Below are 26,230 nucleotides of genomic sequence, written 5' to 3'. Positions count from 1 at the left end.
CAAGCTGTCTTATCCTGCAAATAATCTTTGACTCTATAGTGGCTCTTTCCAAACTGCCTGTGCTTAACAAAATCATTAAAATTCATTTATATGATACCTAATGTATACTCACATTTTGGTAACAGAGGAAAAAACAACATGCCTCTTTACCCTTACGCATAAAATCTTCCTGAATATTCATGCGTCCACTTGAATGTGTTAAAATTTATCAAGTCATGCTTTTTTCGACCTTATAATATATAAAATATAAAATAATATTATTAATCTATTTTACACCTTAAAAAAACAATCAATTTAAATATCTTAGAAATCAATGTATAGGCAAAATAGCGAATTTTGCGCAGTGTATAAAGTGATAACTTCAATAATTATCCAATTTTTTCAAGGTCAAGAGCCCTTTCTTTAAAAGGTATTGCGAAGAATTTTACCCCAAGGGAGTTTATCAAGTCATTTCAGGCGGCCTCCGTGGTGTAATGGCTGAGATACTTGACTTACGCGTGGAGGGTTCTGGGTTCGATTCCCGGTGAGAACACAACAATTCAACGTGATTATTATCAAGCCTAGGTGTTCTTTGTTGTACACTATAATTGGAAATCCTGGTCCGCAGTGGCGAAAAATTCAAATAAATAAAATCTATCCGTTTCTCAAAAAATAATGTTAATTTTTAACGTTCTAACGTCAATTGCTATTCAAAATTATAATTGATTTTACTTATGTATATTGCAAAAGTAATTTGATAAATAGGCAATACTATGAAATATTTACATTGCTGTTATAGTTTTGTATATAACCTATATAAATCCGCTGCATTCCATACCAAGATAATTTTTAGAATCTACCTACATTACTCATACAAAAAAAAATATATATATATTTAAAACTTCTAATTTTAACACATAACTGAAATAATATCTATGATCTTAATTTATTCAATAAAAATACAAAGCGAATTAAATAAAAGTACACAAACATATCAACAACAAAAATATGTTAAAAGAGGAAAGAAACCCTCCGCCGAAAAACTATGAAAAATATCAGTTATTATTATTTTAGTTGGATAATTTATGTAAGGGCGCAGTACACCGAACAAATATCCCAGCACGTCTTGCAGCTACAAAGCCCATAGAAGGTAAGCAATCTAGCCCCTATATACATTATATTTTCATTTGACCGCGAAGTTTATTGTTTGAATGATATTAAAATAAATTAAAAAAACTAATTTGTCCAAAGTAATACTTAAAAATTAGTAATAATGTTAGAATGGGTAACTTTTACAAAACATATAGTCTATTACATTCAATTAAACTCGCTTTATAAAATAAAATCAATAAGCATCTTACCGTAGTGGTAGTCTTGTTTTACAGTTGCCATATTCTTCAAGATGTCTTGACGTTCACTTGTTTAAATTATAAAAGTCCATTCAATTACGTTAAAAAATAAGAAATTTTGAAATGTTAGAAATGATTAAAACCCTTCTTTAAAGAATATATGAGATGTCCCGTTTCAAGACAATTAGAAACACATTACAAGAAACAAAGCTGTTATGCCATGTGGTTATAATTTACGTGATGCAAACACAATATCCGGTAGTTATTTACAAAATCGTTATCAGCCCGCCATCTTGCGCGTTGCAATTTCAGAATAATGTCCCGTTAACTTTTTTCAAACACAATGAACTTTGATGATAATGCTTATCAATTTTATCTGCTGCACTTGGTAGATACGAGTAACGACTATACTTCGAGCGACTCTCACGGGGAACGCTCGTCGTTCGCGAAAATCAAGATGGCGTCAGGCGGGAAAGTGAAAAAAAAACGGATAATACTCTACTCTTTTGTTTCTGTTTGAATTCGTGGCGCTGGGTTGTCGTAGGTAGGTGACGTTTTTGTGAATTTTGAGCGGCGGCCAAATGTCAAAACGGAAAACAAGTGAGTTCGCTTGACTTTTCCTAGTCTATGGTCCGTGGTGCCTACAAAACAACGGTCTTATCAACACTGGAAACCGCCTGGTCGAGCGTTCTTATCGCCATTACGTCAAGGGCGGTCCATAAACATGCAAACTGTATATTCAGATACATTTAATTTCACAATTTATACTTCAATAACGACAAAAATCTAACAGAAACTGTACCATATTGATATTTATCGATAAAGTACCTATAGTTGTAGTACAGTTCCACAATTGCGAAAATCGGATTCGCGTTGTAATCATACGAAGGTAATTGTAGGTGTCCATTACAATGAGGAAGTTTAGTGCTACGGGAAATTGGATAACCAAAATATTTCCTCACCCGCGGTAAAAATCACAGCATTTAATTTTACAGCGAAATTACTCGAAAATGTGTGAAAAAATTGATAAAAAACATGGTTTAATAAAACTAAATGTAATTAAATATTTTTACATAGCCACTTATCGACTTTTCTATGTCTACCGGTTTTGAGACGTACCTGTCCTCTCGTCAGGACACCAATTAAACCAACATGCAAAACTCACCATACACCTTCACCATAGTTGTTGCACAAAAATATAAATCCAACACGACACGCATTTTAATAAGCAAATGCACTGATTAAATTATGAAAATATTATATGCTGTTTGAGAAATAGTTGCAAAACGTAGATGGGATGGAGGGAGGGGGTGAGCTTAATAAGTTTAGGGTGACCATTACAGCGGAACATCGTATAACGGACTATATTAAAAGATTGTTTGATTATTAATCAAAGTAACATTATTTTTAAAGCTTTTCTTATGCGAAATATTTCTATATTATTAACTTTTAACCCTTTATTTATTTGTATGTAAGATTTGGTACGTCTCGAAACCGGTAGACATAGAAAATTCGGTAATTGGTTTTATAAACATATTTAATAACGTTTAGTAAAATGTTTGACCACAAAGTCAATGCTTTAAATATTAAAAATAAACTAATTTAAAACGTCACATGTTCAGATGAACACGTCATCATAATCGCAAAAAATCGACGCATGTGATTTCCTTTAATTTTACAAGAGAGCGGGTTTTTTTTGTGACTTACGTCACAGCTCGATGAGAATATAATATTATATACTCATACTAGCGGACCCGACAGACGTTGTCCTGCCCGAACGTTAGCAAAATACTTTTCATTGATAAGTAGGTACCTAGGTACTTGTTTGTGATTGAATTCCAAAACTATTTTTTTTTTATTTTGAATTCACGTAGGTACCTAGGTACTTGTTTATAGTTGAATTCCAAAACATAAAATAAATATTTTTTCAAATATGGCATTCTTTTTGCAAACGTCAAACTCCGGTCGTTTCACCAACAAAGGGGTGTACTAACTAATGTAGGAATACGATTTTTAAAAGTATATTGAATTTAATATTATTTTAGTGTTACCAAAAATCCAATAAAAAGAAATAAATAGGTAGAAATTAAAAGGAATTTAAGAAAAGAATCTGATTGAGATCCACAAAAAACAAATGCTGTTTGTAAATATTCAAAAACAAACTTTTTTATACACAAAAAAACAACATCATTCCATTTTTTTGCAAATGCATTCTCCTCGAATGGTAGATCGATGAATAAAACATTTATGCTCCTAACTTATTTTTTACATATTCGATTGAAGATTTTAATATCTACGAACACGCACAGCGTAAAGATCTATATTTCTCTGAAAACCACACGTAAATCAGTTAAGCCGTTTAGGAGGAGTACGGTGACATCATACGTACAGACGAATTATATATATAAAGATATTGGGAACATGTAAATGTATAAAAAAGAACGCCAACGCACATCCGTCGTTGTCCTACGATCACAACGACGCGACGTGTTCAGAATAGCTGATCCATATAAAAAGATCTATCCCAAAGAATTTCAGGTTGTGTGATGAATTGACTAATCTACACATACTGAACATTGGGGCATAAAAACAAAAGTTGCACTTAGAAGATTTGATAAATAGCAGGTTTTGACTTCTGGTGACATGTTTGGGAACATGAAAAGAAATTGATTGATTATATTGTGGGATATACTATTACGATGTAAATACCAATTATTTCAAAAACATGGCATGGTCTGTTTTTAACTCTTAAAAGGCCGTGCTAAAAAAACCTTTGGGTGTGGTGCTGTAACATCTATTTGAGAAAAAGATGGAATATTCTATAACATATATACTAGACACATAGCTTAATAATTCCTTTTCCATAATTTATAAAAACAGTCATATAATTTAGGCTCGTCATCGGAAAAAAAATTAGAAAATACGCCAGTCGTTTAACTATCGTGCATTTCCGCTCACTGCCAATAACTGAGAAAAGCGAGAAAAGTAAAATAAAATTTTGAAAATTGCCGCAAAAGGTTTGCACAATGGAGTCAATAAAATAGCTACGAAATAATACAAAAAATAAATAAATATGTATTTTTTAAAAATATTTATCCTTACTCAATACGCTTTAATAATAAGATTTATAATGCTTATGTCATATGCAAATACAATCGTAATTAATAGTAAACATTACTTTTTACAACTTATTATACAACAATGTTTGAGTATGTCCAAATGCTTGCAGACTGGCTGGATTTCCTCCCTGGGGAGTTATTCATATTAAAATGAATTGCAACAAAGAGGGAAAACATTATTGAGAAGGGAATATGGAAGCTTAGGCATTTACAGGGCTTATGACCTGTCATTGGTTGGTTTAACTAGCCACTTTACACACTGTGTAACATTCACCATTCTGCCCATGTTGAAACATCCACATTTCCTCAACTCTTCCATCTGTTTAACCTTTATTATGTGGGTGAGATTCATCTGGCTGAACCAAATAACCTACTAGGCAACGCCAAAAAATAATTTCCAATTTTTATACTTCTTCTTTTACCAGGTAGTCAATTCAACAATGTTTGAGTATGCCCAAATGCTTGCAGAATGGCTGGATTTCCTCCCTAGGGAGTTATTTATTAAAAATAATTGTTCAATTATTTAAAATAATTATTTGAATTATACAACTTATAATAATTATTTGAAACATAACGCCTTTTAATAGGCAATATTCGTATCTTCAATTTACCATCAAAAAAATAATATTACCCACGTCAAAGAAGTACGACGCAGTGTACCTCTGTAACGAGCGTCTTGAGGATGCGGCGGTGGACTTGACTTGGACACGTGCTCTGCATGCCTCAGGAAAACATAAGCCCAAGTTGCCTTTTCTTCAAACCTGACGATCTTTCGACTTTATTCAGCGGAACTAAGGGGCGCTGGATTGGCGTGGGAGAAGGCGAGAGTGATGGCCGGCAATAGGGCCTCCAGGGGAGCAATTATGAATCTTCTTCTACCCCTTAGAGAATGTTTTACCTTTCGTGAATATAATTTATCCCCGATTTCCGATAAAATGCTTTTTTGGGCCTAATAAGTACCTACTTATTATTTAAGAACAAATTATTTCAGTCGATACGTTAATGTGTAATGGAGGAATACTGAAAATCTAAACCCAATATTTATTATATTTATAAATATATTATAGTTATTAGACGCAATGTGTACTAGCTACACATCAACGGGGAGGGAGGGTTAATTAGGGTATATATTTTTTTTTCATGCGACTAATTTTTGCTTCGTATATGGCCACACTTATGACTAAACGTCAAAAAATATGAACTCGGGAAATCAAACATGATGATTTTCAATTAGAACATTATTGCGACCTTAAGCATTACCCAAAACACTTAATTTGGGTGAATCGACAAAACATTATTAGTTTTATTTTCGTCTTTGAAGCAGTTTTATACACCATTTGACGTTTTATCATCAGTGCGGCCATTATATGTAGCTAAGTGTCGTCACATTAAAAAAAATAATCTTCAAATTAATCACTCTCTAGTGGGGTAGAGAAGATTCAGCATAGCACCCCTGGAGGCAATTGGTGATGTCCAGATGCTCCACTTAGGAGCGAATGTAATAAAGAAGAGAAAATAAGAAAAAAATAAGTATTTGCGTTTTTATGATTTACCCAAATATTTAATTAGGAGCCATTTTGAATGAGTCGTAAATAACTCACTACTAGAAAATGGGAATTAAGTTGTGGTAGAACCGGAATCGAACCCTGTACCTTGTTATTGCCTTGCTTATTACGTACAAATGTTATGTACCTATGTTGACTGCAAAATGTATGTTCCTTCTATTGTATAAGGATTTAGTGGGATAGTAGGCTTTGGTAAAAAAACTTCTCGGGGAACAGTATTTTTCATTTCGCTGCGACATTGGAATATTTATCTTATCATCCATTATATATATTACAGTATTTACGTTGGGCCTTTTGTAAATTCAAGTATTTATCGTAATTTTCCCCGGTACCTAATGATGCATTGACACCTCGGTGTATGTTTAAGAGACAGAGTAAGAATTGAAGAAATAAGGCGCCGAACTGGAGACGTGGATATCATGGATCGTGCAGCGAAAAGGAAATGGCAGTAGGCAGGACTCTCGGCGAGGCAAAATGATGGCAGGTGGACACCCAAATTAATAAAGTGGAGACCATGGGCAAACAAAAGAAGTGTTAGAAGGCCACAGAAAAGATGGGTTGATGACAACGCCCTTATTGTGGTAAAACATGAATGATGAAAGCGGGTGATAGGAAAGAATGGAGACGTTTGGAAGAGGCCTTTATCCAGCAGTGGAGAGAATTAGGCTGAAGAAGAAGAATAAGAAGAATGATGCATTGGACACATTAATATACCAAACACAGCGCATCGTATTCATGAAGGTAAGACGATCAGTCTTACTCCTTAGGTGCCAGTCCAGGGACTACGTAATATTCGAGCGTAAAAACACCCTTTCCAATATTTTATGTCAACTATGTCAGGAATCCAACTCGAGACCTCTTGCATCCTTGCATGGTAGGCAAACGCACTGACCATTTGACTTTGAGGTGAATTAAGTATTTAGGTACCCGAGGGTAAAAACTGACAAATGCGACTTAATGTTTTAGGTTCCCTATGCACCATTAAAAACGATTAAGTGCCTTGACGAAGAGAGGGGTACGTCTTAAAGCCGGTAGATATAGAAAAGTTGACAAGAGTTAGACTCGCTAAATGATTTTCTATTATGTTATTAAAAAAATGTTTTTAACAATCAGTAAATAATTTGGAAAACATTAGGAAAGCTTTAAAAATAATGTTCCTTTGATTAATAATCAAACAACCTTTTATTAAAGCCCGTTAAACGATGCTCCATTGTAATGGTCACCCTATACGTATTAAACTCACGCCCCTCCCTTTCATCCCCTCCCTTCTTTTTCAACTATTTCTCCCGCAACTCGAAGTATTTTCATAACCTATCAGTGCATGTAAAGGTTGCTTATTAAATTCATGTCGTGTTGGTTTTATATTTTTGTGCAACAACTATAGTGGAGGTTTTGCTATTGGTTTTATGTGTGTGCAAACGAATCCGGTAGACATAAAAAAGTCGGGAAGTGTTTATAGGGCTCTATCTCACTGTCTTCTTTATTTGCCTGCACACATGAACATTTGTGCAGACAGTATCAAAATAAAAGCATTTTTATTCTTTATGATAGTCGGGCAGTTCTAAAAGCTCTGAGTTCGGTAGCGATCAAGTCTAAATTAACATTGCAATGCCTACAGGCGCTTACGTAATGGTCTTGACGAGTGCAACAGCATAACACTGATTTGGGTACCTGCTAAACAAATATGTAGATTTAAAGAAATACTTCAAATTGTGTATCGATTTACATCATTTCTAAGAATTGTAACAGTAAACACGACACGGGTATATCTAATGTTCATGCTTTTTGGTCAACTCCTTAAGTTTGGCGTCTTGGTGAGCGAGGATGGCGGCCGCGGAATTATTAAAGTTGTGAATGTACACTATAAACGGGAAGCTCGCGGCCATCCCAATAAGATAATAAGGTAAATCTAGTTGTTCAGGATGTGGAACTATAAAGGAAACTGGGCTATTTGCAGCAAATGTAAAAGAGTATTTTATGGGGCGGCCGGCTGGAGTATCTGACATGATTGTTAGTTTATCTGATTTTATCAAACCCAAAATCTGCGAAAATCCTGGACACTCAAATATCAACATTAACGAAGCAACTGATGAATTGACGAGGTTGGGAGCTGAGACAGCCCCAATAGGCCAAAAGCTCTACTGTGGGTTGCCCAAATTTGCTCCTAGCAATGATCTTTGGTTGTGAGCTTGGAAGCAGAGCATAATGCTCTTGCAAAAAGCATCCATCCAAGTCAGCTCCATGCGAAGGAACTATTAAAGAGGACTCTCAAAGATTTGCTTTCTACCAAATGAAGCTTGGCCAAAACCAAGTGAGGGTTATCACTAGAGCCTTTACAGGGCACTGCAGAGTGAATAAACCTTGCTAGAATGCACTTTCCTGAAACCTTTTGACGTAGGTTCTGCAGTGCAGATGATAAAACACTTATAAACGTTATTTGTTAATGTGACTATATCACTAAAGAAATCGCATCATCGGGACCTGCGGTTAAACCTGAGGATGTCAAAGCACTCGCATCCTACCTAATAATCCGATATTTTGAGGATCTGGGATTGGAGTGGGAGATTAAGCATTATGAGAACATTCACACTCCACTCAGTAGTCAGGCTCTTAAAGACCTGCGGTGCTATTCTGAACCACTCTCGCGGCCGTAGACAACACTTTTTCTACGGCTGGGAGAGCGTTTGGAATATCACCCCTGGGCTTAGAGGACGAGAACTCATCTACGGGATCGCAGTGACGTCAAGAGCTTATAAAGCACTCACCCCCATTATTCAAAATAAGAATAAGAAGTAGTTACGTACAAATGTTGACTAACATTAATTGAAATTAATAATGTTTTTGCCACGCGCCGGCCATGGATAACTGACACGCTTTGCTTTGGACAAACTATAAAATAATAATATACTATACACAACTACAACAACGCAACTGCACACACACATCGACACATGAATTACTCGTACCTACATATTATTATAGTATTATACAAATACATATACGTAAATAAATACAAAATATGTGTAGACTTTACACAAATATACACATATGTACATTGTACATAGGTCCGGTCTCCGGTGGCTGTTATGAGAAAGACAATTGTCTCCTGCCTATTGGTCGCTTTAAAATGAATAACATTATTTTTGTCTTGTGAAATGAGCAATATGGTGCTGGAGTACTTTGATCGGCGTGGCTAGTCAAATAGAAACAAAAGCTAATAATAAACTTAAGGGTTATCGCGCAAAATCGAGCAATTCCATTTTATAACAAAAGAGATGGAGTTTTAGAGTCGTGAATATGGAAATCTAGGCATTTAGGCACGGCTTTAGATCTGTCATTGTCTTTACCCACTACATTTTATTCACCATTTTGCCTATGTTTGAACATCCATATTTGAGGGAACTACTTGCAAACCCGGCAAAATTCAAAATCTAAAAAAAGTGAGATATTAATTGAAACTTATTCAGATTACATTTTTTTACAGTAATTATTGTCATTTAAATTTGTCTGTTAAAAATACGGCTTTATTTGTAAGAACTTGACTTTTAAATTGTCGGGTTTGTTGCAAACATGGCAACCTCTCTTGAGTATTGTAAAGTTGGAATGTATAATTTAAATGTATTATTTCACTACTGTTTCTTGACATAATCATGCTAAGGTCATCACTGCTTACGTGTAAAATATTTACTGTTTATAATAAAATATAAAGTATAAAAAAAAAGTTTAAGTTAAGTATGTATCAGTTTATTACGATTTGCTCAAAATAAAGAAATATGGATTTTGCCGGGTTTCATATATTACCCTCATTTCTACAATTCTCCTATCAGTTGATTTTAGTGCAGTAAAATAATCTTTATTGATGTGGGTGAGATTCATCTGACTGATTTAGATGTTTTTATATATTTATATATATATATATACTGGCGGATCCGACAGACGTTGTCCTGCCGAACGTTGGCAAAAGACTTTTCATTGATAAGTAGGTACATAGGTACTTATTTGTGATTAAATTTCAAAACTAAAACTTATAAATATTTAAATATTGAAATTGAGTACTTAGGCTTATGGTTGAATTCCAAAACATGGAATAAATATTTTTTCAAATATGGCATTCTTTTTGCAAACGTCAAACTCCGGTCTTCTAACCAACAGAGGGGTGTACTTATATAGAAATACGATTTTTAAAAATGTATTAAATTAAATTTTATTTTAGTATTACCAAAAATCCAGTAAAAAGAAATAAATGGGTAGAAATTATAAAAAAATAATGGAAAGAATCTGGTTGAGATCCACAAAAACAAATGCTGTTTGTAAACATTAAAAAAACCAACATCTTTTTATTTTTTGTAAATGCATTCTCCTCGAATGCAACCCGAGTAGATCGATAAATAAAATATTTATGCTCCATACTTCTTTTTTTACATATTGGATCGAAGATTTTAATATCTACGAACACACACAGTGCTAAGATCTGTATTTCTCTGAAAGCCGCACGTAAATCGGTTAAGCCGTTTAGAAGAAGTTCGGTGACATCACACGTACAGAGGAATTATAGGCATAAAGATATACATATTTTTATTTACAATATTTTGAGTTTGTCCATTTTTTTATAGACAAGAACTGGATTCAACTCCCTGGGGAGCTGTTTATATTAACATATTACAACAGAGATGAAGAACATTTAAGTCACTTCTTAACTTCACAAACATTAACAGATGAAAGAAATTGAAGGAATATAGATGTTCAAATATGGGCAGAATGGTGAATGTTACACAGTGTGTATAGTGGCCACTTAAACCAGTCATTGACAGGTCATAAGCCCTGTAGGAGTCTAGACTTCTATATTTCCTTCTCTTAAATGTTCTTCATCTCTGTAGTAATATGTTAATATTTTTATTTACTAACTTTTTCTTTGCATTTTATAATAGGTATACAAAAGTTACAAATACAAAACAAACTATTAAATTAACACAAAAAAAATCCTACAAAGGCATGGCTTGAGTGTGAGTATATATTTAATTTTAAATTGAAAAAAAGGTTACTGGAATAATACGATAATGTTCACAATAATAATTGCTAAATATAGCAAGTGAAATAATTTATACGATATAAAAACCTCTTTTACTCGTCTGACTAAAAGCGAAATAAATTTTAAGATTTTTACGTGCCATAAATTATGCAAGTTGACTCATTTCTTATTTAAAGTAAAATCTTATTTTTATCACCCATCATAATATTATTTTTGTTCAAAACCAAATGTTCGCAGACTGGCTGGATTTCCTCCCTAAGGAGTTATTTAGAAAAAAATATGTGCAAGCCTTATCTACCAATTAAAAAAACAGCTGTTAGTTTTAATTAATTAGGTTACTTTTATTTTATGTATGTATCTTTTGATATTATATATTTATCGTTTTTTAGTACAAAATTTCGACCAACTCTTCTTTTGAAAAGTCAGTTTTGTGTTTGTCGGCCTCGTGGTGTCATTACACCGTTTGCCAGCGCGTTTGCCTACCATGCAAGAGGTCTCGGGCTCGATTCCCGACATGGTTGATATGAAATATTTATTTAAAAGGGTGTTTTTACACTAGAATACTTCATGGTCCCTGGACTGGTACCTGAAGCGTAAGACCGATCATTTTACCTTCATGTAACAAAAATGATCAAGTCACGCTGCGATTGGTGTACCAAAGCAGTTCCCTATACACCATTAGGTGCGGAAAGGGAATAATTATGATGGTGTTCTAGTTGGCTGGAAGATATTGCTTTTAGCAATAAGTTCGCCAAAGTACTTTTCTTTGTACTTAAATTTTTTATTGAAAAAATAAAGAATCACTTAATTCATTTCTTATGATATCATTTATTTATTTATTTAACACTTTATATACATATACAATAAATTATATACATATAAGGGCGGGCATATTGCCTTAAGGCAATTTCTTCCTACCTACCCAAACCGTTCAGTCTGAGAAAATTACAAATACATGGACATATTGAATTTTACAATTTTAAACAAAAATTAAAAACAAAGATTAACAAAATAAAAATATGTAAAAAAATAACACTATACTCCGAATTAAAAAAAAATAACACTATACTATGAAGAGAGGAGGGGGAGTGAGAAGGAAAAGGAATAGTTTAAATATTTAGATAGTGACATTTCAATCTTGACTTAAATGTAAATAAAGAAGGGGCGTCTCTAACATTAGTGGGTAGATTATTCCACAATCGAGCGGCTACTACTGTGAAAGAGGAGGCAAGAAAATTAGAGCGATGACAGGGTATTAAAAGGGTTCTCTCATTACTAGAACGAAGAGATAGTCCGTGTTGTGATAGAGGTTGGAAGAGCTCTTTCAGATAAACAGGCGAAGTGGGATTATTTAAAATATAGTGAAGAAGTGATATAATGTGAATGTTTCTTCTATGCCTGATACTGAGCCAGTGTAGTATCTTAAAATGATGTAATTATGCGTTAAAAGAATTTTGGTGATTTTTTCAGGGTTGGCTGACCACACAACCTAAAGTGTGCATTTTGCAGAAAAACAGCTAGATCTAATATTGAATGATACCTCATTCAAACGTTAAATGTATACGGTGGCATTCTGTATCAAAACATTTTATTTGTAAGGATATTTTTTATTTTCAATGAATTTATCAAATTAAAATACTTTTGTATTTATCCACCTTCCCATTAGTATCTATACTGTAAGATTTTTTTATCAACGCTATTTTCAGAAGGTGATTATTACAGTTTTTTGTATGACAGCGACCCGAGCCCCGATTTTAATGGGAAGTTAAAAAATATCTCCAATTTTATCGAAAAAGTAAAATTAAGTTTTCTGTATGAAATGCAGAATATGCATATTTTTTTTATTTAAACTTGTTCAATTATAGGTTAGGTAATATATACTCATTTTCGTACATACATATCGATTTTTCTTTATATACAGTCGAAGATAACTCTGTTAACTTTCCATTGTGATCGGGGCCCTGGCTGTTTTTAGCAAAACATAGAATTGACCCTACTGCACCCGATAACACCAATACCTGTTTTTTTTTAAATTGTGGTCTGGCTGCTTTATGTGTAATTGTCGGACCACCGACGCGATAGGGAAACTCTGCTTGAAAAAAAATATCGACACTCAGCTTCGCAATCAATAAATGAGGTATCATTCAATTTTAGATCTGGCTGTTTTCTGCAAATTGCGTATTTTAGGTTGTGTGGTCATCCAAACTTGAAAAAATCACCAAAACTCCTTTAACACATAATTCAATAATTTTATATGATCTTTTAACAAAATTCATTGAAATTTTAATAAAAATGGAAGACCAAAAATATACATATTATGAATTCATGTGGGATTCAATTTAATAAAACCAAATAGAACCTTACCTTAACATTTTATTTCTTCCATTCTTCTCTCGTTTTGATTCTTCCCTGACATCGGTTATCTTTTAACAAAATTCATTGAAATTTTAATAAAAACGGAATACCAAAAAATATACGTATTATAAATTAATGTGGGATTCAGTTTAATAAAACCCAATAGACACCATAATGAACACAAATGTAAGGTAAAAAAAAGCAATCTGTTAATATCTCTAAAATTTTATTGTGCACGCGGAAATATTGATTGACACAACAGAGTAGATAAGTAAAGGGTCATTTAATAAGAGTAATTGAAATTATAAATTTTAAAGTTAAAATATAAAACAAATTTTATCTTTCATAAAACGGATATTTTTATATGATGTTAAATAATATTTGATGTTTTAAAGATAATGTCGGTCAAATGTCCACGATAGAGTTGTTTAATCCGAGATCCAATATTTATTAGTTCTCTCATTAAAGGAGTTGGGTAAAAAAAATTACTACCGTGGCAACACTAACAAAATGTTCATTTTGTTTCTTCGACAATCTGACAGATGGAAAAAATAATTCAATTTTTAAGTTATGCATTTGCTACATACACATTTATTTGTCAATTACTCATGAAATGTGATTGCATCCTGTTTCTTTAAGATCCTAGTAGTATTTTTACACTTTAAAAGGAAACAGCAGGGCATAGTTGAACTCAGATCAGGAGTTGCGTACTGAGCGACGTCTATAAAAGAAACCAATGGGTAAAAACGTAAACCTACTCATTTATGAGTAGTTTAGTCGCCTTCTGTTTGATGTGCATATGCGGTTTCTGGACTATTCTTAATTTTATGCACTATACTATGAAGAGAGGAAAGGAGATGGGAAGGAAAGAAAAAGGAGAAAGGAAAATCCAGCCTGTTTACAAACATTTGGACATACTCAGAACATTGTTGATAATATTACTTTTGAAAATGTTCTGTCCCGTACACACGAGCAAAGTTTGTAAAAATTTGAATGGAAATAACCTAACCTAACTATTTTTCATTATAAAATTTTGTTGCGAAAAGCAGATACATAACATAGGTATATATAAATAAATAACAATATCTTAAGTTTTTACTGCATACATCTTTCAATAAGTATTATTGTAAAATTATAATTAGACGTTTTACTCCTTAACATTATACATTAACAGATATTTTTTATTTAAAAATATATTTATGTACAATATTTTGAATTTGTCCAAATTTTTGTAGACAAGGACTGGATTCAGCTCTTTAACTTCACAAACATCAACATATGAAAGAATATAGATGTTCAAATATGGGCAGAATGGTGAATGTTACAGTGTGTCAAGTGGCCACTTAAACCAGCCATTGACAGGTCGTAAGCCCTGTAGATGCGTAGACTTCTGTTTTACCTTCTCTTAAATGTTCTTCATCTCTGTTGTAATATGTTAATATATTTTTGTTGTAGGGTTCAAATTACAAACGATTTTCAACAACAGTCAATTAAATGCTCAATTCCAAAATTATTTTAGAATAGAAAGGCATTCATTACAGACCGTCTTAAAAAACAAACAAAAAATCAGTAGTGTTTTTTAATCAGAAAATACATTACGAGTTATTGCGTTAATAATTTTACAAAAATAATAATATTCATGTTATTCTTCTCCTAGCTTTTTAAGAGCGTATTTGCTTAGCCGATAAAACAACCATTCTTCTGTGTCGGTAATGTTGGTAGCGCCAATTAGTTCATAAAACTTCCGCGCGGTGTTCCATTTCAGGACGTGAAAATCTAGGCGGCAACAGTCGGTTTCCAAAGCCAACTGTCAAAATTATAAGTAAACATTTTAATAGGATACCCGATGGTTAATGTATATGTGCCTGATATAAGTGTCTGAGTTTATAGTACCTTAGCCAAAGCTATGATCATTTTCTTTCCGGCTCCCATCATCCTGCAATCGGGTTTAATATAAATGTCTTCCAACATTAAAGATTTTCCCTCCCATGTTGAGTACGTGTTGAAAAATATGGCATACCCGATTAACCAGGGATTTGTTTCACTACTAGCTTCGGCAACGTAACATTGGAATAATGGAGGTGTTGTTTCAAATGCGTCTCTGATCAAAACTGAAACAATGAGATTTGAAATAATAATTGAATAAGTTTTAAAAATGCCACTATTAGATTTCCGTTCACGTACTTTGCGAAGTAATCTTTGGACCGTTTGGCATCTCTTCATAATCTGCAAGCTCCTAGAATGTCAATACATATTATACACGTGTTAAATTATAGATAGGTTAGGTAACATTATAGTAAAGATACACAATATTTCGATTTACTGGTAAAAACTAACCTGTATCATAGTCATAACGTACTTCATGTCTTTAGGTAAAGCTGGTCTTATGTTGACGGTTGATTCCATTGTATTGTTTCGAAGTTACAAAATATAATAGGTAAATAATTTATTTTACCACTGGAATAGAAATTCCAAGTATAAAAAAAGCGATTTGTGGCTCTGAAAACAATTTATTGCTTTATCTCTAACTTATCGCCATCACAGACTACAGATATCCTATCGTTATGATAGCGCGATCTACGGGGCAATAGACAAAGTAATTAATGGTGGGAAGAATCGAATTAAAATAATCGAAATATTCGATTATTAAAAAGATCGAGACATTTCGAAATGCTTAAAACTAATCGAGTTCACTCGTACTAATCGGAAAAATAATCGAGATATCTCGAATGAATTCATTCGATCTTGACATTTCGAGACAATCGAGATATGATTTCGATCTTGACATTTCGAGACAATCGAAATATGATTTCGATCTTGACATTTCGAGACAATCGAAATATGATTTCGATCTTGACATTTCGAGACAATCGAAATATGATTTCGGACTTGAGATTTCGAGACAATCGAAATATGATTTCGATCTTGACATTTCGAGACAATCGAAATATGATTTCGGACTTGAGATTTCGAGACAATCGAAATATGATTTCGATCTTGACATTTCGAGACAATCGAAATATGATTTCGGACTTGGCATTTCGAGACAATCGAAATATAAATTTGGACATGACATTTCTAAAGCAATGGTAATCAATTTTAATAATTTTTCGGAAGTGTAAAATATCACTCATGTTCAATAAAATTCAAATATGTAATGTTAAATAAATTGTTGCTATGGGTTCATATTTAATATTTATAATATAAAGGGACTAACCTGATAAGGATGTAGGTAAACATTTACAACTTTTAATTGATTCCAAAAATTGATACAAATGTTTGAATGCTGATTTAAAAAAATACAAGTTCCAACATGGTTTTAACACGACACCTTTGTTTAAATTATCACTTATTCACTTAAAAATATTGTACGTAATATTATAATATTGTTTTAAAGTAGACAATGTTTTTTTTTGTCATTCATAAAATGTTTTTTTTATACACATATACATAATATTTTTACTCAATTAAATTATCGTTACTATTTAAAAAAATTAAGAAATCCAGATTTTTTGGCAATAAACGATTTCGCCGTAAATTTGTAAGTTGTCCTGCTTTGGAAAAAACTCTTTCAGAAGGTACAGATGTTGCCGGTAAGCACAAATATTTTTTTTGCAATTTATATATTTCCATCAAAGATTTTGCGTGGGTCTGGCAAAATGGTAAAGGGTTATTTGAACGCTGTAAATGGGGCAAGTCTATAAACTGTTTAATCATATTGGTACTCGTAGAAACGGGAGTGACCGTTGATTGTTTTTCGGAAATTTTTGCGTCAAAGTGTGACCAAACATCATCTAATTCTACATCCATTATCTCACTTACTGGCTCTGGATCTATTTCAATTGCATGTCTGGAAGAATTGATCAGAGTTGACAATTCCTCTGTGACCCATCTCTGGGCATTATTGGCATTGTCTTCTGATCCAAAAGCGGTTTTCTTAAATCTGGGATCCAGGAATGTTGATTTTGCTACCACTTTATCATTTTCTAAATTGCCGATTCGCCTTGAAATAATTTCAGTTAATTTAAACCGCAATAGTTTCCCGCTCTCCGTAGTAGAGCTTCTATTTCTAAGTGTGAGTTGAAGTCCTCGAATTAGTGGTATAATCATCGACATCGTGGGATATTTTTCTCCTGACAATTGTGACGTGATGCTGTCTAGTGGCTTTAATATTGGCGTTATATCAGAAATTAATAACCAATCATCGGCATCTAAATTAGATGATTGTGGAAGAGAAGACAATGCTGCTGAAAGAGGAAGTTTCACCTGAAGAAGCCGCTCTAACATAAATAAGGTAGAATTCCACCGCGTGGACACGTCTTGCTTTATTTTTAATTGAGGTAAATTCATCTGCTCCTGAATTTCCCTCAATTTTTCTGATGCTAACACACTATGTTTAAAATACCCAACGAGTGACCTGCATTTTTTTAAAGTAGCTGTTACTTGAACCACTGACTCTATTGCTTCCTTTACACTTAAATTTAAGGTGTGAGCTACGCAGGGATGATGTCTTTTTTTTAAGTGAACTGTTACAGCATTTTTCATATTTGCTGCATTATCCGAAACGACAACAAAAACTTTATTAAATATGTCCCATTCTTTCAAAATGCAAGAAATAATGGACGCAATATTTTCTCCACTGTGCTGATCCCGCACTTCTTTCGTGGCAATGGCTGGAGCAAATAATTTGTCTTGATAAATAAAATGACATGTAACCGTTATATATGCCTTGGTACTGTCGGATGTCCACATATCTGTAGTTATTGCTATATGTTCAACGTCTTTCAGCATAGTTTTTAATATTTGTTTAATGTTATCGTACATTTCAGGCAACATTTTTGTTGAAAGTATTTTCCTACTCGGAAGTGTATACCGTGGATTTAGCTTTTTGAGAAGATTGCGAAAACCAACATCTTCAACGATAGATAATGGTTGGTAGTCCGTTACTATCATTTGGACAACGGCTTTGTCTATTGCATCCATTTCCGATTGTGGTAACTCCGTTGACTCGTACTGTGCCATAAGCCTAACTTGTCGAACGCGTTTTGGCTGTGAAGGCGCGGATGAAGCACACGTTGATGCTGATGCTCCTGACGTAGATGGAACATCTATATTCCCTTGTGCTCGAGATGTGGAGGCTTGAACCTCGACGTTGATATTTTCCGGCTCAATCGTTATTGCTAATGCCCTATTCAATTGAATAGGATGTTTACATTTTATGTGCACATTTAAATTAGTTGTATTACCAAAATACTTTATGTACGTTTTACACAAATTACACACACAATGTTTTTTATCATCAGAAAACTTAAAAAACTCCCACACGACCGACCTTTTTTTCCCTGACCTCATCATTTTGATTTAGGAAAAATATTTTGCGAGCCGACTTGAACCACTCGAATGAGCTAGACCAAATAGACGAATTATAACAATTAACAATAGAAGTAAAATTGTACAGATAAAATGTAACGTATTATGGAATTCCCATTGCTTTGGGAATCCCCGATGTCAGCTGTCTAAAGTGGGGGATTTTGTTTCCATTAGCTACCTAGCTATTATATTGAGGAATGTTTAAAATAAAAATATATTGTGTATTGTATAATGAGGAAGTACGGTGCTACGGGAAATTGAATTAAAAAAAGTTTTACCATGCGCGGTAAGGTTAGGCGAAGTTTCTTGCAAATGTATGAAAAAAAAAAGATTTTGATGAAATATAACGCGGAGTAATGAAATTTAAAAATGACAAAACTGTACCAAATTAAATACGTACCAAAGTAAAAACGTACCAAATTAATAAGGAAGTTCAGTCTTTTTAATTGAAAAAAATAAATAGTTTTATAAAGCGCTATAATTAATAATAATAAAATTAAATATTCGTTTTTATTAAAACAATTTTTTAATATATTCTCATGAAATTTGAATGCACAGTTTATTGCTCCTAAACATGTTTTATACTTAATTTCTTGTAGGGCTGAAATTCTCATTATTATTTTGATATACTTTGTTATTACAAGTGTACATGTTTATCCCTCCTCCTCTCAATGCTTCAAATAAATGTCAGCAGGTTTTTTTTTTTTTTTTTTTTTTTTTTTTTTTTTTTTTTTTTTTTTTGGCCGTTTTCTGACATTTCACGCTTAAAAAAAATAATCGATTAATTCGATCTTTGCATTCGATTATTTGCATGTCTCGAATGCTTGTATTTCGATTATCTAAGTATTTCGATTATTCCCATCACTAAAAGTAATAATTGATTTTAAAGCAGATTCCTGTAATGTAGTCGAGAAAAAATAATATTCATCGTCTTCGAAAGATTTCAAAGGACTTTTATATTTCTTTGTGTTTTTTTCTTCAATTTTTACAAAATATTGTTTTCCTTTTTTTTTAAATTACCTGCCTCATAGAACACAAAAGGAAATGAATAAACTTATGTTTATTTATTTATGGTTACTTACATACATTGGCATATTAATACATGTATTAATATTGCTTTATTTCTTGATGCTTTTCCTTGGACCTGCTTTTGGTAATCCACAAAACTGGAAACGACTTACAAACTTTTTCTTTGTGTGAAAAAAAAGCGATCCACTGATCCTAAATACATTTACATGACATTTACTAATAAATATATTTTAAATAATGTATACACAAAAATAAAAGAAAAACACACTAGTTTTAGAAAATTCTTATTATTTCAGGTCAAAATAATATTTTTTAAATTAACAAATGATAACATAGTTATTAGATGAATAATATTTTATGTCATTACTACAAAATATTTACTATACAAAGGAAGAATAGTTTTGAATTTATTTAAAAAATGTTTTTGGAAACATTTATTAAAAATAAACAGATTACACTTACCAATTAAAAATGCATACATACATACTTAGTATTAAGATTGATCACTACAAAAATACTTTTGATTCAAAAGGAATTCAAAATTCTACCTACACATTAGTAAATCATCTATGAATGTATGTTGGTATGAGGGATAATATTAATTATTTATTATATTAGTTTTAGTGATTATTTATTATTTACAGCAAGTAATTTTAGATGTAATAATTTACTTTATTTACAAAAATACAAAAACAATAAAGTAAGAAATGCTCGACAAAACTTTAAAATAAACAAAATATAATTTACTAAAAACAATTTATAATATATATAGAGAATAGAAAAATGTCATATGTAAATAGGAAGTCAACTATCAATGGGTAGAATGGTGAATGCAACACAGTGTGTAAAGTGATCATAAGCTCTGTAAATGCTGAGACTTCAATATTCTTAACAGATTCATCTCTGATGAAAAAGAAACTATTATCACCACGTTTGCGGTTATCCCGATTATAGCCATCAAAATCATGACTCTCATTTGGGAAATGACTACAATAGCCCTTAATCCAAACGACATTGGTAGTGAAAAGACGGCCATATGAAGTAATTATAATATTGTAGGAAGAGATATTGGGTCCCTACAAAAAACAGTCGACAACATAAGTGTCCCAGTATTATAGTCCAATAGTATTGACTTCGAACCACTAACTACGGTCCAATTGGAAATGAAATCTTCCAAAAGATAAAGTTATGATATGCATTCATATGAGTGAATCCTATAAGAAAAGTGTTCAAATGTGCCAATACATAATTTTTTAGTTTCTGTCAATTTTTTTAAAAACATTATTTGGTTGTTTTTTCTTGACCTCCCAAATATCAACAGGTTGATTGCCGCTCTTCCAAGAGTGACGAGTGGGGAACGCCGATTTTTTTCCCTGCAAAATTGCTTCTATGACGTTTGTTTATGCTTTTAGTAAAATGTATGATTAAAATATTTAAATACGTCAGAAAACGAAGAATAAAAAATACGCATTTCTACTTGAGTGATGAGTTTCATTCCCAGTGCCAATAACGCACTATACGCAATGATTTATTTTGTATTAAAATGTTTATTATAGTATAGTGATAAAATTTGAAAATACACACGAATATCTAAAGAAATACAAAAACAAAATATTGTTTATTTAAAAAGTTCGTAATGTTTGTACTGCCTGTGTATGTATAGGTACACCAAACTTTAGTATGAGACCATCTGGTTCAGTCAACATATTCATACAGATTGACCATATTTATGATGTTTATTTTTTTTTTATATTGCTGAATTTTTAATCAGGAGGAAATAATTTGAGGTTATTTTTATCCTCTTAGGTCTTGAGGGCCCCCTTGTCAATACCCAGACCGGGTTTCACCATGGCCGACATCGTCAGACTGGTGGAAGACTAAACCAATTCTTATGTTATATACAAGTGAACGCAGGGGTTGTCAAACGAGTAATAAAACTAAATACAGTATTTTTATTATTATAATTAAAATGCAGTTGAATTAAGAAATATCGGAAACAACATATTTCATTAGTTATTTTTCAAAGTGAAACCAATAACCACGACTTTGTAACAGATATAATATTTAAGCGCAGTGCCAATACATAACTCGCCATGAAGGTTGCCGGCGGACACGGGTTGTGGTAAGTGGCTAGTTTTGCAGGTTTTAGATCGGGAGGTCCGAGGTTCAAACACAATTTGTTTCCCAGTTTCTAGCACGGTTATTTACGACCTAAAGAAAATAGTCCAAAAGTTGAAATATTTGGGTAAATCATAAGGCACATATTTTTTCTTTAAAACCAATTATCGAGAAACAGAAATAACAAACTTTTATCATTCGTAAATGTGTGATCGGTACACTATACGGTACAGTACGATACCCACACACTATCCCCTCATCACGCAAAAATGTGTGATCGGGCAGTCAAAAAATCAGATTTTTTTGTGTTTTTTGGGTTCTTTAAATCGAGCCTCTTAACCACTACAATATAACAAATTGAAAACATACAGGAGAAGATGTATGAATGTGGAGGAAGCGAGGTCTATATGCAAAGACAAATTGATATGGCTTACCATACTCTCTGCCTACCCATACGGCGAAACAGAGTGATGGTTTGTTTGTTTTGATTGTCTAAATATGTATATATCCGCCTCGTGGTCAAATGGTCAATGCGTTTGCCTCTACCATGCAGAAGGTCTCGGGTTAAATCTCTGACATGAAATATTTATTTAAAAAACATCAGAATATTTCATAGTCCCTGGATTGGCACCTAAGGCGTAAGACTGATCATCTTATCTTCATGTTACAAAAATGAACACAATACGCTGCGGTTGGTGTACCAATGCAGTGCCTTATGCACCATTAGGTGTGAAAGAGTAATAATATTAAAATAAATATGTATACGTATCATTGTTGTGCCAGCAATATTTGTTAATTGAATTTTTGTTTTTAAAAGTATTTTTAATTTCTCATTAAGATTGTTTATTTGTTTAAACACTTTATATACATATGCATACGGGCGGATATTGCCTTCTATAAGGCGACTTCTTTCTATCTAACCAAAATTACATAATTTTGTTTCAACTAAATATATGTACTTTAAAATAAAAGTAAATATTTTTCATTTTTGTTATCAATAAAAAAATATGTAAAAAAAAATCATCTAAAGGTACATTGTTTAAGGGTTTCTAAACGAAAATATGAATCTAATTATTCATAAATGGTGTTTTTATCATTTTTTATTGAAAAATGTCATTGTAACGTTTATTTTCAATGGACATTTTACAAAACTTGGTTTGCGGAAACTTTACACATAACTTATCTTATTTTTTGTTTTGTACACCATTTTGTGAAAAGGACCTCCATTAGCTATGGTATTTGTATCAATATAGTGTAAAGTTTTCGCAAACCAAGTTTTGTAAAATTTCCATTGAAAATAAATGTAAAAATTGTATTTTTCAATAAAAAATTATAAAAGCACCATCTATGAATAATTGGTTTCATAGATCGCGCTTTTATCATTAATAAAGAATTATCCTTAAATTTTTTGTTATGATGTTACTTAACAGATATTGCTGGCGCAATGACAATACATAATAGTGAAATTAGTCAAAATGAGTTGAAAGGTAAATGTGATATTATTTATCATTAAATAATTTAGTATTTACATCAGCTTGTAACCAACCCATTTTCAAGACAAAATAATGGACTTAAAAATAATGTACAAGCATGACAGGTGAAACATACATTGTTTCATAACTTAAAATTAAACAGAAAGAATATAAATACTAATTCCATATATATTGCACATAAACATTTAATTAATACTTAAAAATATTACTAAAATAATGTATTTTTCACAAAATGTCACAAGAGAAAAAAAAATAATGTCAACAGTAAATAAAGTAAAAATATTTTATAGATATTTCAACAGAGATGGAGAGCCCATTTGAGAAGATAATACAGATGTTTAGGCATTAACAGGGGTTAAAGTGATATAAAGTGAATAAAATAACACATTATATAACATACACCATTCTGTCTGGCGATGGTTACACACAGTATAATGTGATAAATTAAACCAGTAGCTCAATCACAAATAACTATCGACGTGATTAAAAACATGCTAAGCATTTGAGCGGTCACAATTAACAATAATGAACATGCTTAAGTTATCGCAAATCTCTAAGTCAACGCTCGTGTCGGTTTGTTTTTTGTTTTCCTCGTAAATAAATACAGTTCACTGGCAAAATATGAGCGTTTACTATAAAAAAATAATAATATTTTGCATTTGCAAAATAGTAAGGAGTATCTATACAAAAAAGTTCAAATTAAATTACAATTACTATGGCGACTGCTTTTCTTGACCATTTGCCTTGCCAAGAGCCGGCTAAATGCAATAAATAGCATAATAAATAAATAAATAAAAATAGCAGTTTTGGAATATTTTCCATATTGACACCGGTGAAATGTCGCAAAACGTAAATATTTTGACATTTAATATTAGGTGTTCACGAATGTTCGATTGTGGTCGCGAATACGATAAACAACCATGGTGAGAATTTTTTATTACGTCGATAGTTATTTGTGATTGAGCTACAGGTTGTGGTTCCACGGTTAGATCTGAGGTTGCGACCCTACTCTACCACAACTTGATTCCCATTTTTAATAGTAAATTTTATTTACAAATCGCTGAGATCAGCCCCCAATATTAAAATACATACTTTTATTATACAGCAGAACTCCGTTTATTCGAAACTCCAGTCACCCGGTTTGCCAAATATCAGTTATCAGGAAATAAAAAATAAAGATGTTATAATAAAAAATAAAAAAGGGCACTGGCATTCAACACGTTTGTTTATAAGTTTTTGATGAGATTCCATTTTGCTGTATTGTTTCAAAATCAAGTGATCTTAGCGTAAATTTTGCTCCTTCTTTCAAAACATTGCCTTCATTTTAAACCAATTATCCGGATTTCTGCATATCCGGATAACAACTGGCTATCATTAATCCGGATAAGTGGAGTTTTACTGTACAATAAAAAAAATGACGTTTAAAAACTTAAATGTCCATATTTTTTTCTTAAATAAGTTCTCTATCTTAATGAATTTTGATAAATTCCCCTGTAGAATACACATCGAGCACTTTTCTAAAAAGATTTAGACACATATATGAAATATTTTTGGTGAAAATATTAGCATGAACACGCAGTATAGTGCCTCTTCTAGCCATTGTTTACAAAATGGACGCTACATCTCTTGACAATATTACGTAATATTTTACTCAATATTGTTATATTAGACTTAAAAAGAAGAAAATTTACGATAGTCAAATGAATTTTTGCCAGTTTAATAAGAAATTCAGTCATATTTTTAGTCATAACTTAATTATATACCCACTAATTTATTTGTCAAAAGTCAAGATATTTATATTTTGAGATAGAGTTAGCGGAACATGAAAGGATTAAATAATTATATGTACATATTACTGGACAAATCTATAAATTTTCATTTATTGTCATCAAATAAAATTATGTAGCTGGAATGGAAGAAATTGAAAGACAGTAAGAGATTATGTTATATTTTAAAAGCAATAAAAATACAGAAGCAGGTTATATTGTATATAAAATGAATTCATACGGACGTGCCCTGCGTAAAGTACTCTGATTGAATTTTTTTATGGTTTTAAGATATTTCATCTATGTTTAAACATTAAAAAATATAAAAACGTACAATTACCAGATACAATTCAGATAAAAAAGTTCATTAATAAAATAAAAATATGATGAAAAAAGCTCTCGCCTATGTAATAGATTTGGAAGAAAAGAAATATCACATACTACGAATACCGATAAAAATATGTGAAATGGATTTAGAAAATTAAATTGTATTTTCAAAATCAATATGCATATTGTGGAGAAATGTTTTCATGCATAACTTTTAAAATATATATACAGTAAAACCCCTGTTTTACGTTTTTCTAGGGAGCAACAAAAAAAGTGTATAGCTGAGCAAAACGCTGAAGTGAGTAAAAGAAAAATGCATGGAAAAAAAGAAATTATACAAACAAATAATTATTGTACTAGACGTTACTAAATATACTGCATAAAAATTGTAAAAGCTGTCATAATCGAGGATTTTTAATATTTACCTATGATTTTATAAAAAATATTTTGTATTTTTTCAATCAATACAATAATGTGTGTTTTTCATTGAATTAAACAAAACATGTTTAAATCATTTTATGTAGGTACTTAATTTTAAAAACATGAAAAAAAACATTTGAATTTGCATAAAATGCATAAAACAATTTTTTCCCAAAATATTGGGAAATTTTATTTATATGGTATCACTTTTTTAGTATGGCACCACAGAATTTCAACTGTCATTAAGGTCGCGGCAAAACTGTTTTACAATTTTATGATAGCTGTTTAAACTATCTTCTTTCCATATTATG

General features: G+C 31.9%; 2 protein-coding genes and 1 long non-coding RNA gene across 6 annotated transcripts in view; 1 reads left to right on the top strand and 2 right to left on the bottom strand.

The window, feature by feature from the left end:
* The window catches only part of LOC148280806 (uncharacterized), a 171,896-nt gene extending 169,900 nt beyond the window's left edge, over positions 1 to 1,996 (bottom strand). For all 3 annotated transcript variants that reach the window (XM_088227766.1, XM_088227767.1, XM_088227768.1), the window contains exon 1: positions 1,341 to 1,996. In XM_088227766.1, the coding sequence (XP_088083892.1) occupies positions 1,341 to 1,371 (31 nt within the window). In that variant the 5' untranslated portion in view covers positions 1,372 to 1,996. The remainder of the gene's footprint in view (positions 1 to 1,340) is intronic.
* Positions 1,751 to 22,178, top strand: LOC148280804 (uncharacterized). 2 transcript variants are annotated; one of them, XR_015822505.1, is made up of 2 exons: positions 1,751 to 1,872; positions 21,602 to 22,178. It is a non-coding gene; the product is annotated as an uncharacterized LOC148280804 (long non-coding RNA). The 2 variants fall into 2 exon arrangements; XR_015822506.1 differs by lacking the exon at positions 1,751 to 1,872 and adding an exon at positions 19,802 to 19,919.
* Positions 14,960 to 15,986, bottom strand: LOC148280805 (thialysine N-epsilon-acetyltransferase). Its single transcript, XM_088227762.1, has 4 exons — positions 15,734 to 15,986; positions 15,581 to 15,632; positions 15,290 to 15,507; positions 14,960 to 15,203 (listed from the first exon to the last, which is right to left on the bottom strand). Exons 1-4 carry the CDS (start codon positions 15,800 to 15,802, stop codon positions 15,039 to 15,041), a joined length of 504 nt encoding a protein of 167 aa, XP_088083888.1. The 5' UTR covers positions 15,803 to 15,986; the 3' UTR covers positions 14,960 to 15,038.
* Positions 22,179 to 26,230: the final 4,052 nt, after the last annotated feature.

Source organism: Micrasema longulum, unplaced genomic scaffold, assembly GCF_059751315.1.
Source record: "Micrasema longulum isolate JH-2025_06_02 unplaced genomic scaffold, ASM5975131v1 h1tg000534l, whole genome shotgun sequence".
Classification (NCBI taxonomy): domain Eukaryota; kingdom Metazoa; phylum Arthropoda; class Insecta; order Trichoptera; family Brachycentridae; genus Micrasema; species Micrasema longulum.
Note: the sequence above shows the minus strand (reverse complement) of the source record. Positions and strands in the feature narration are given on the sequence as shown.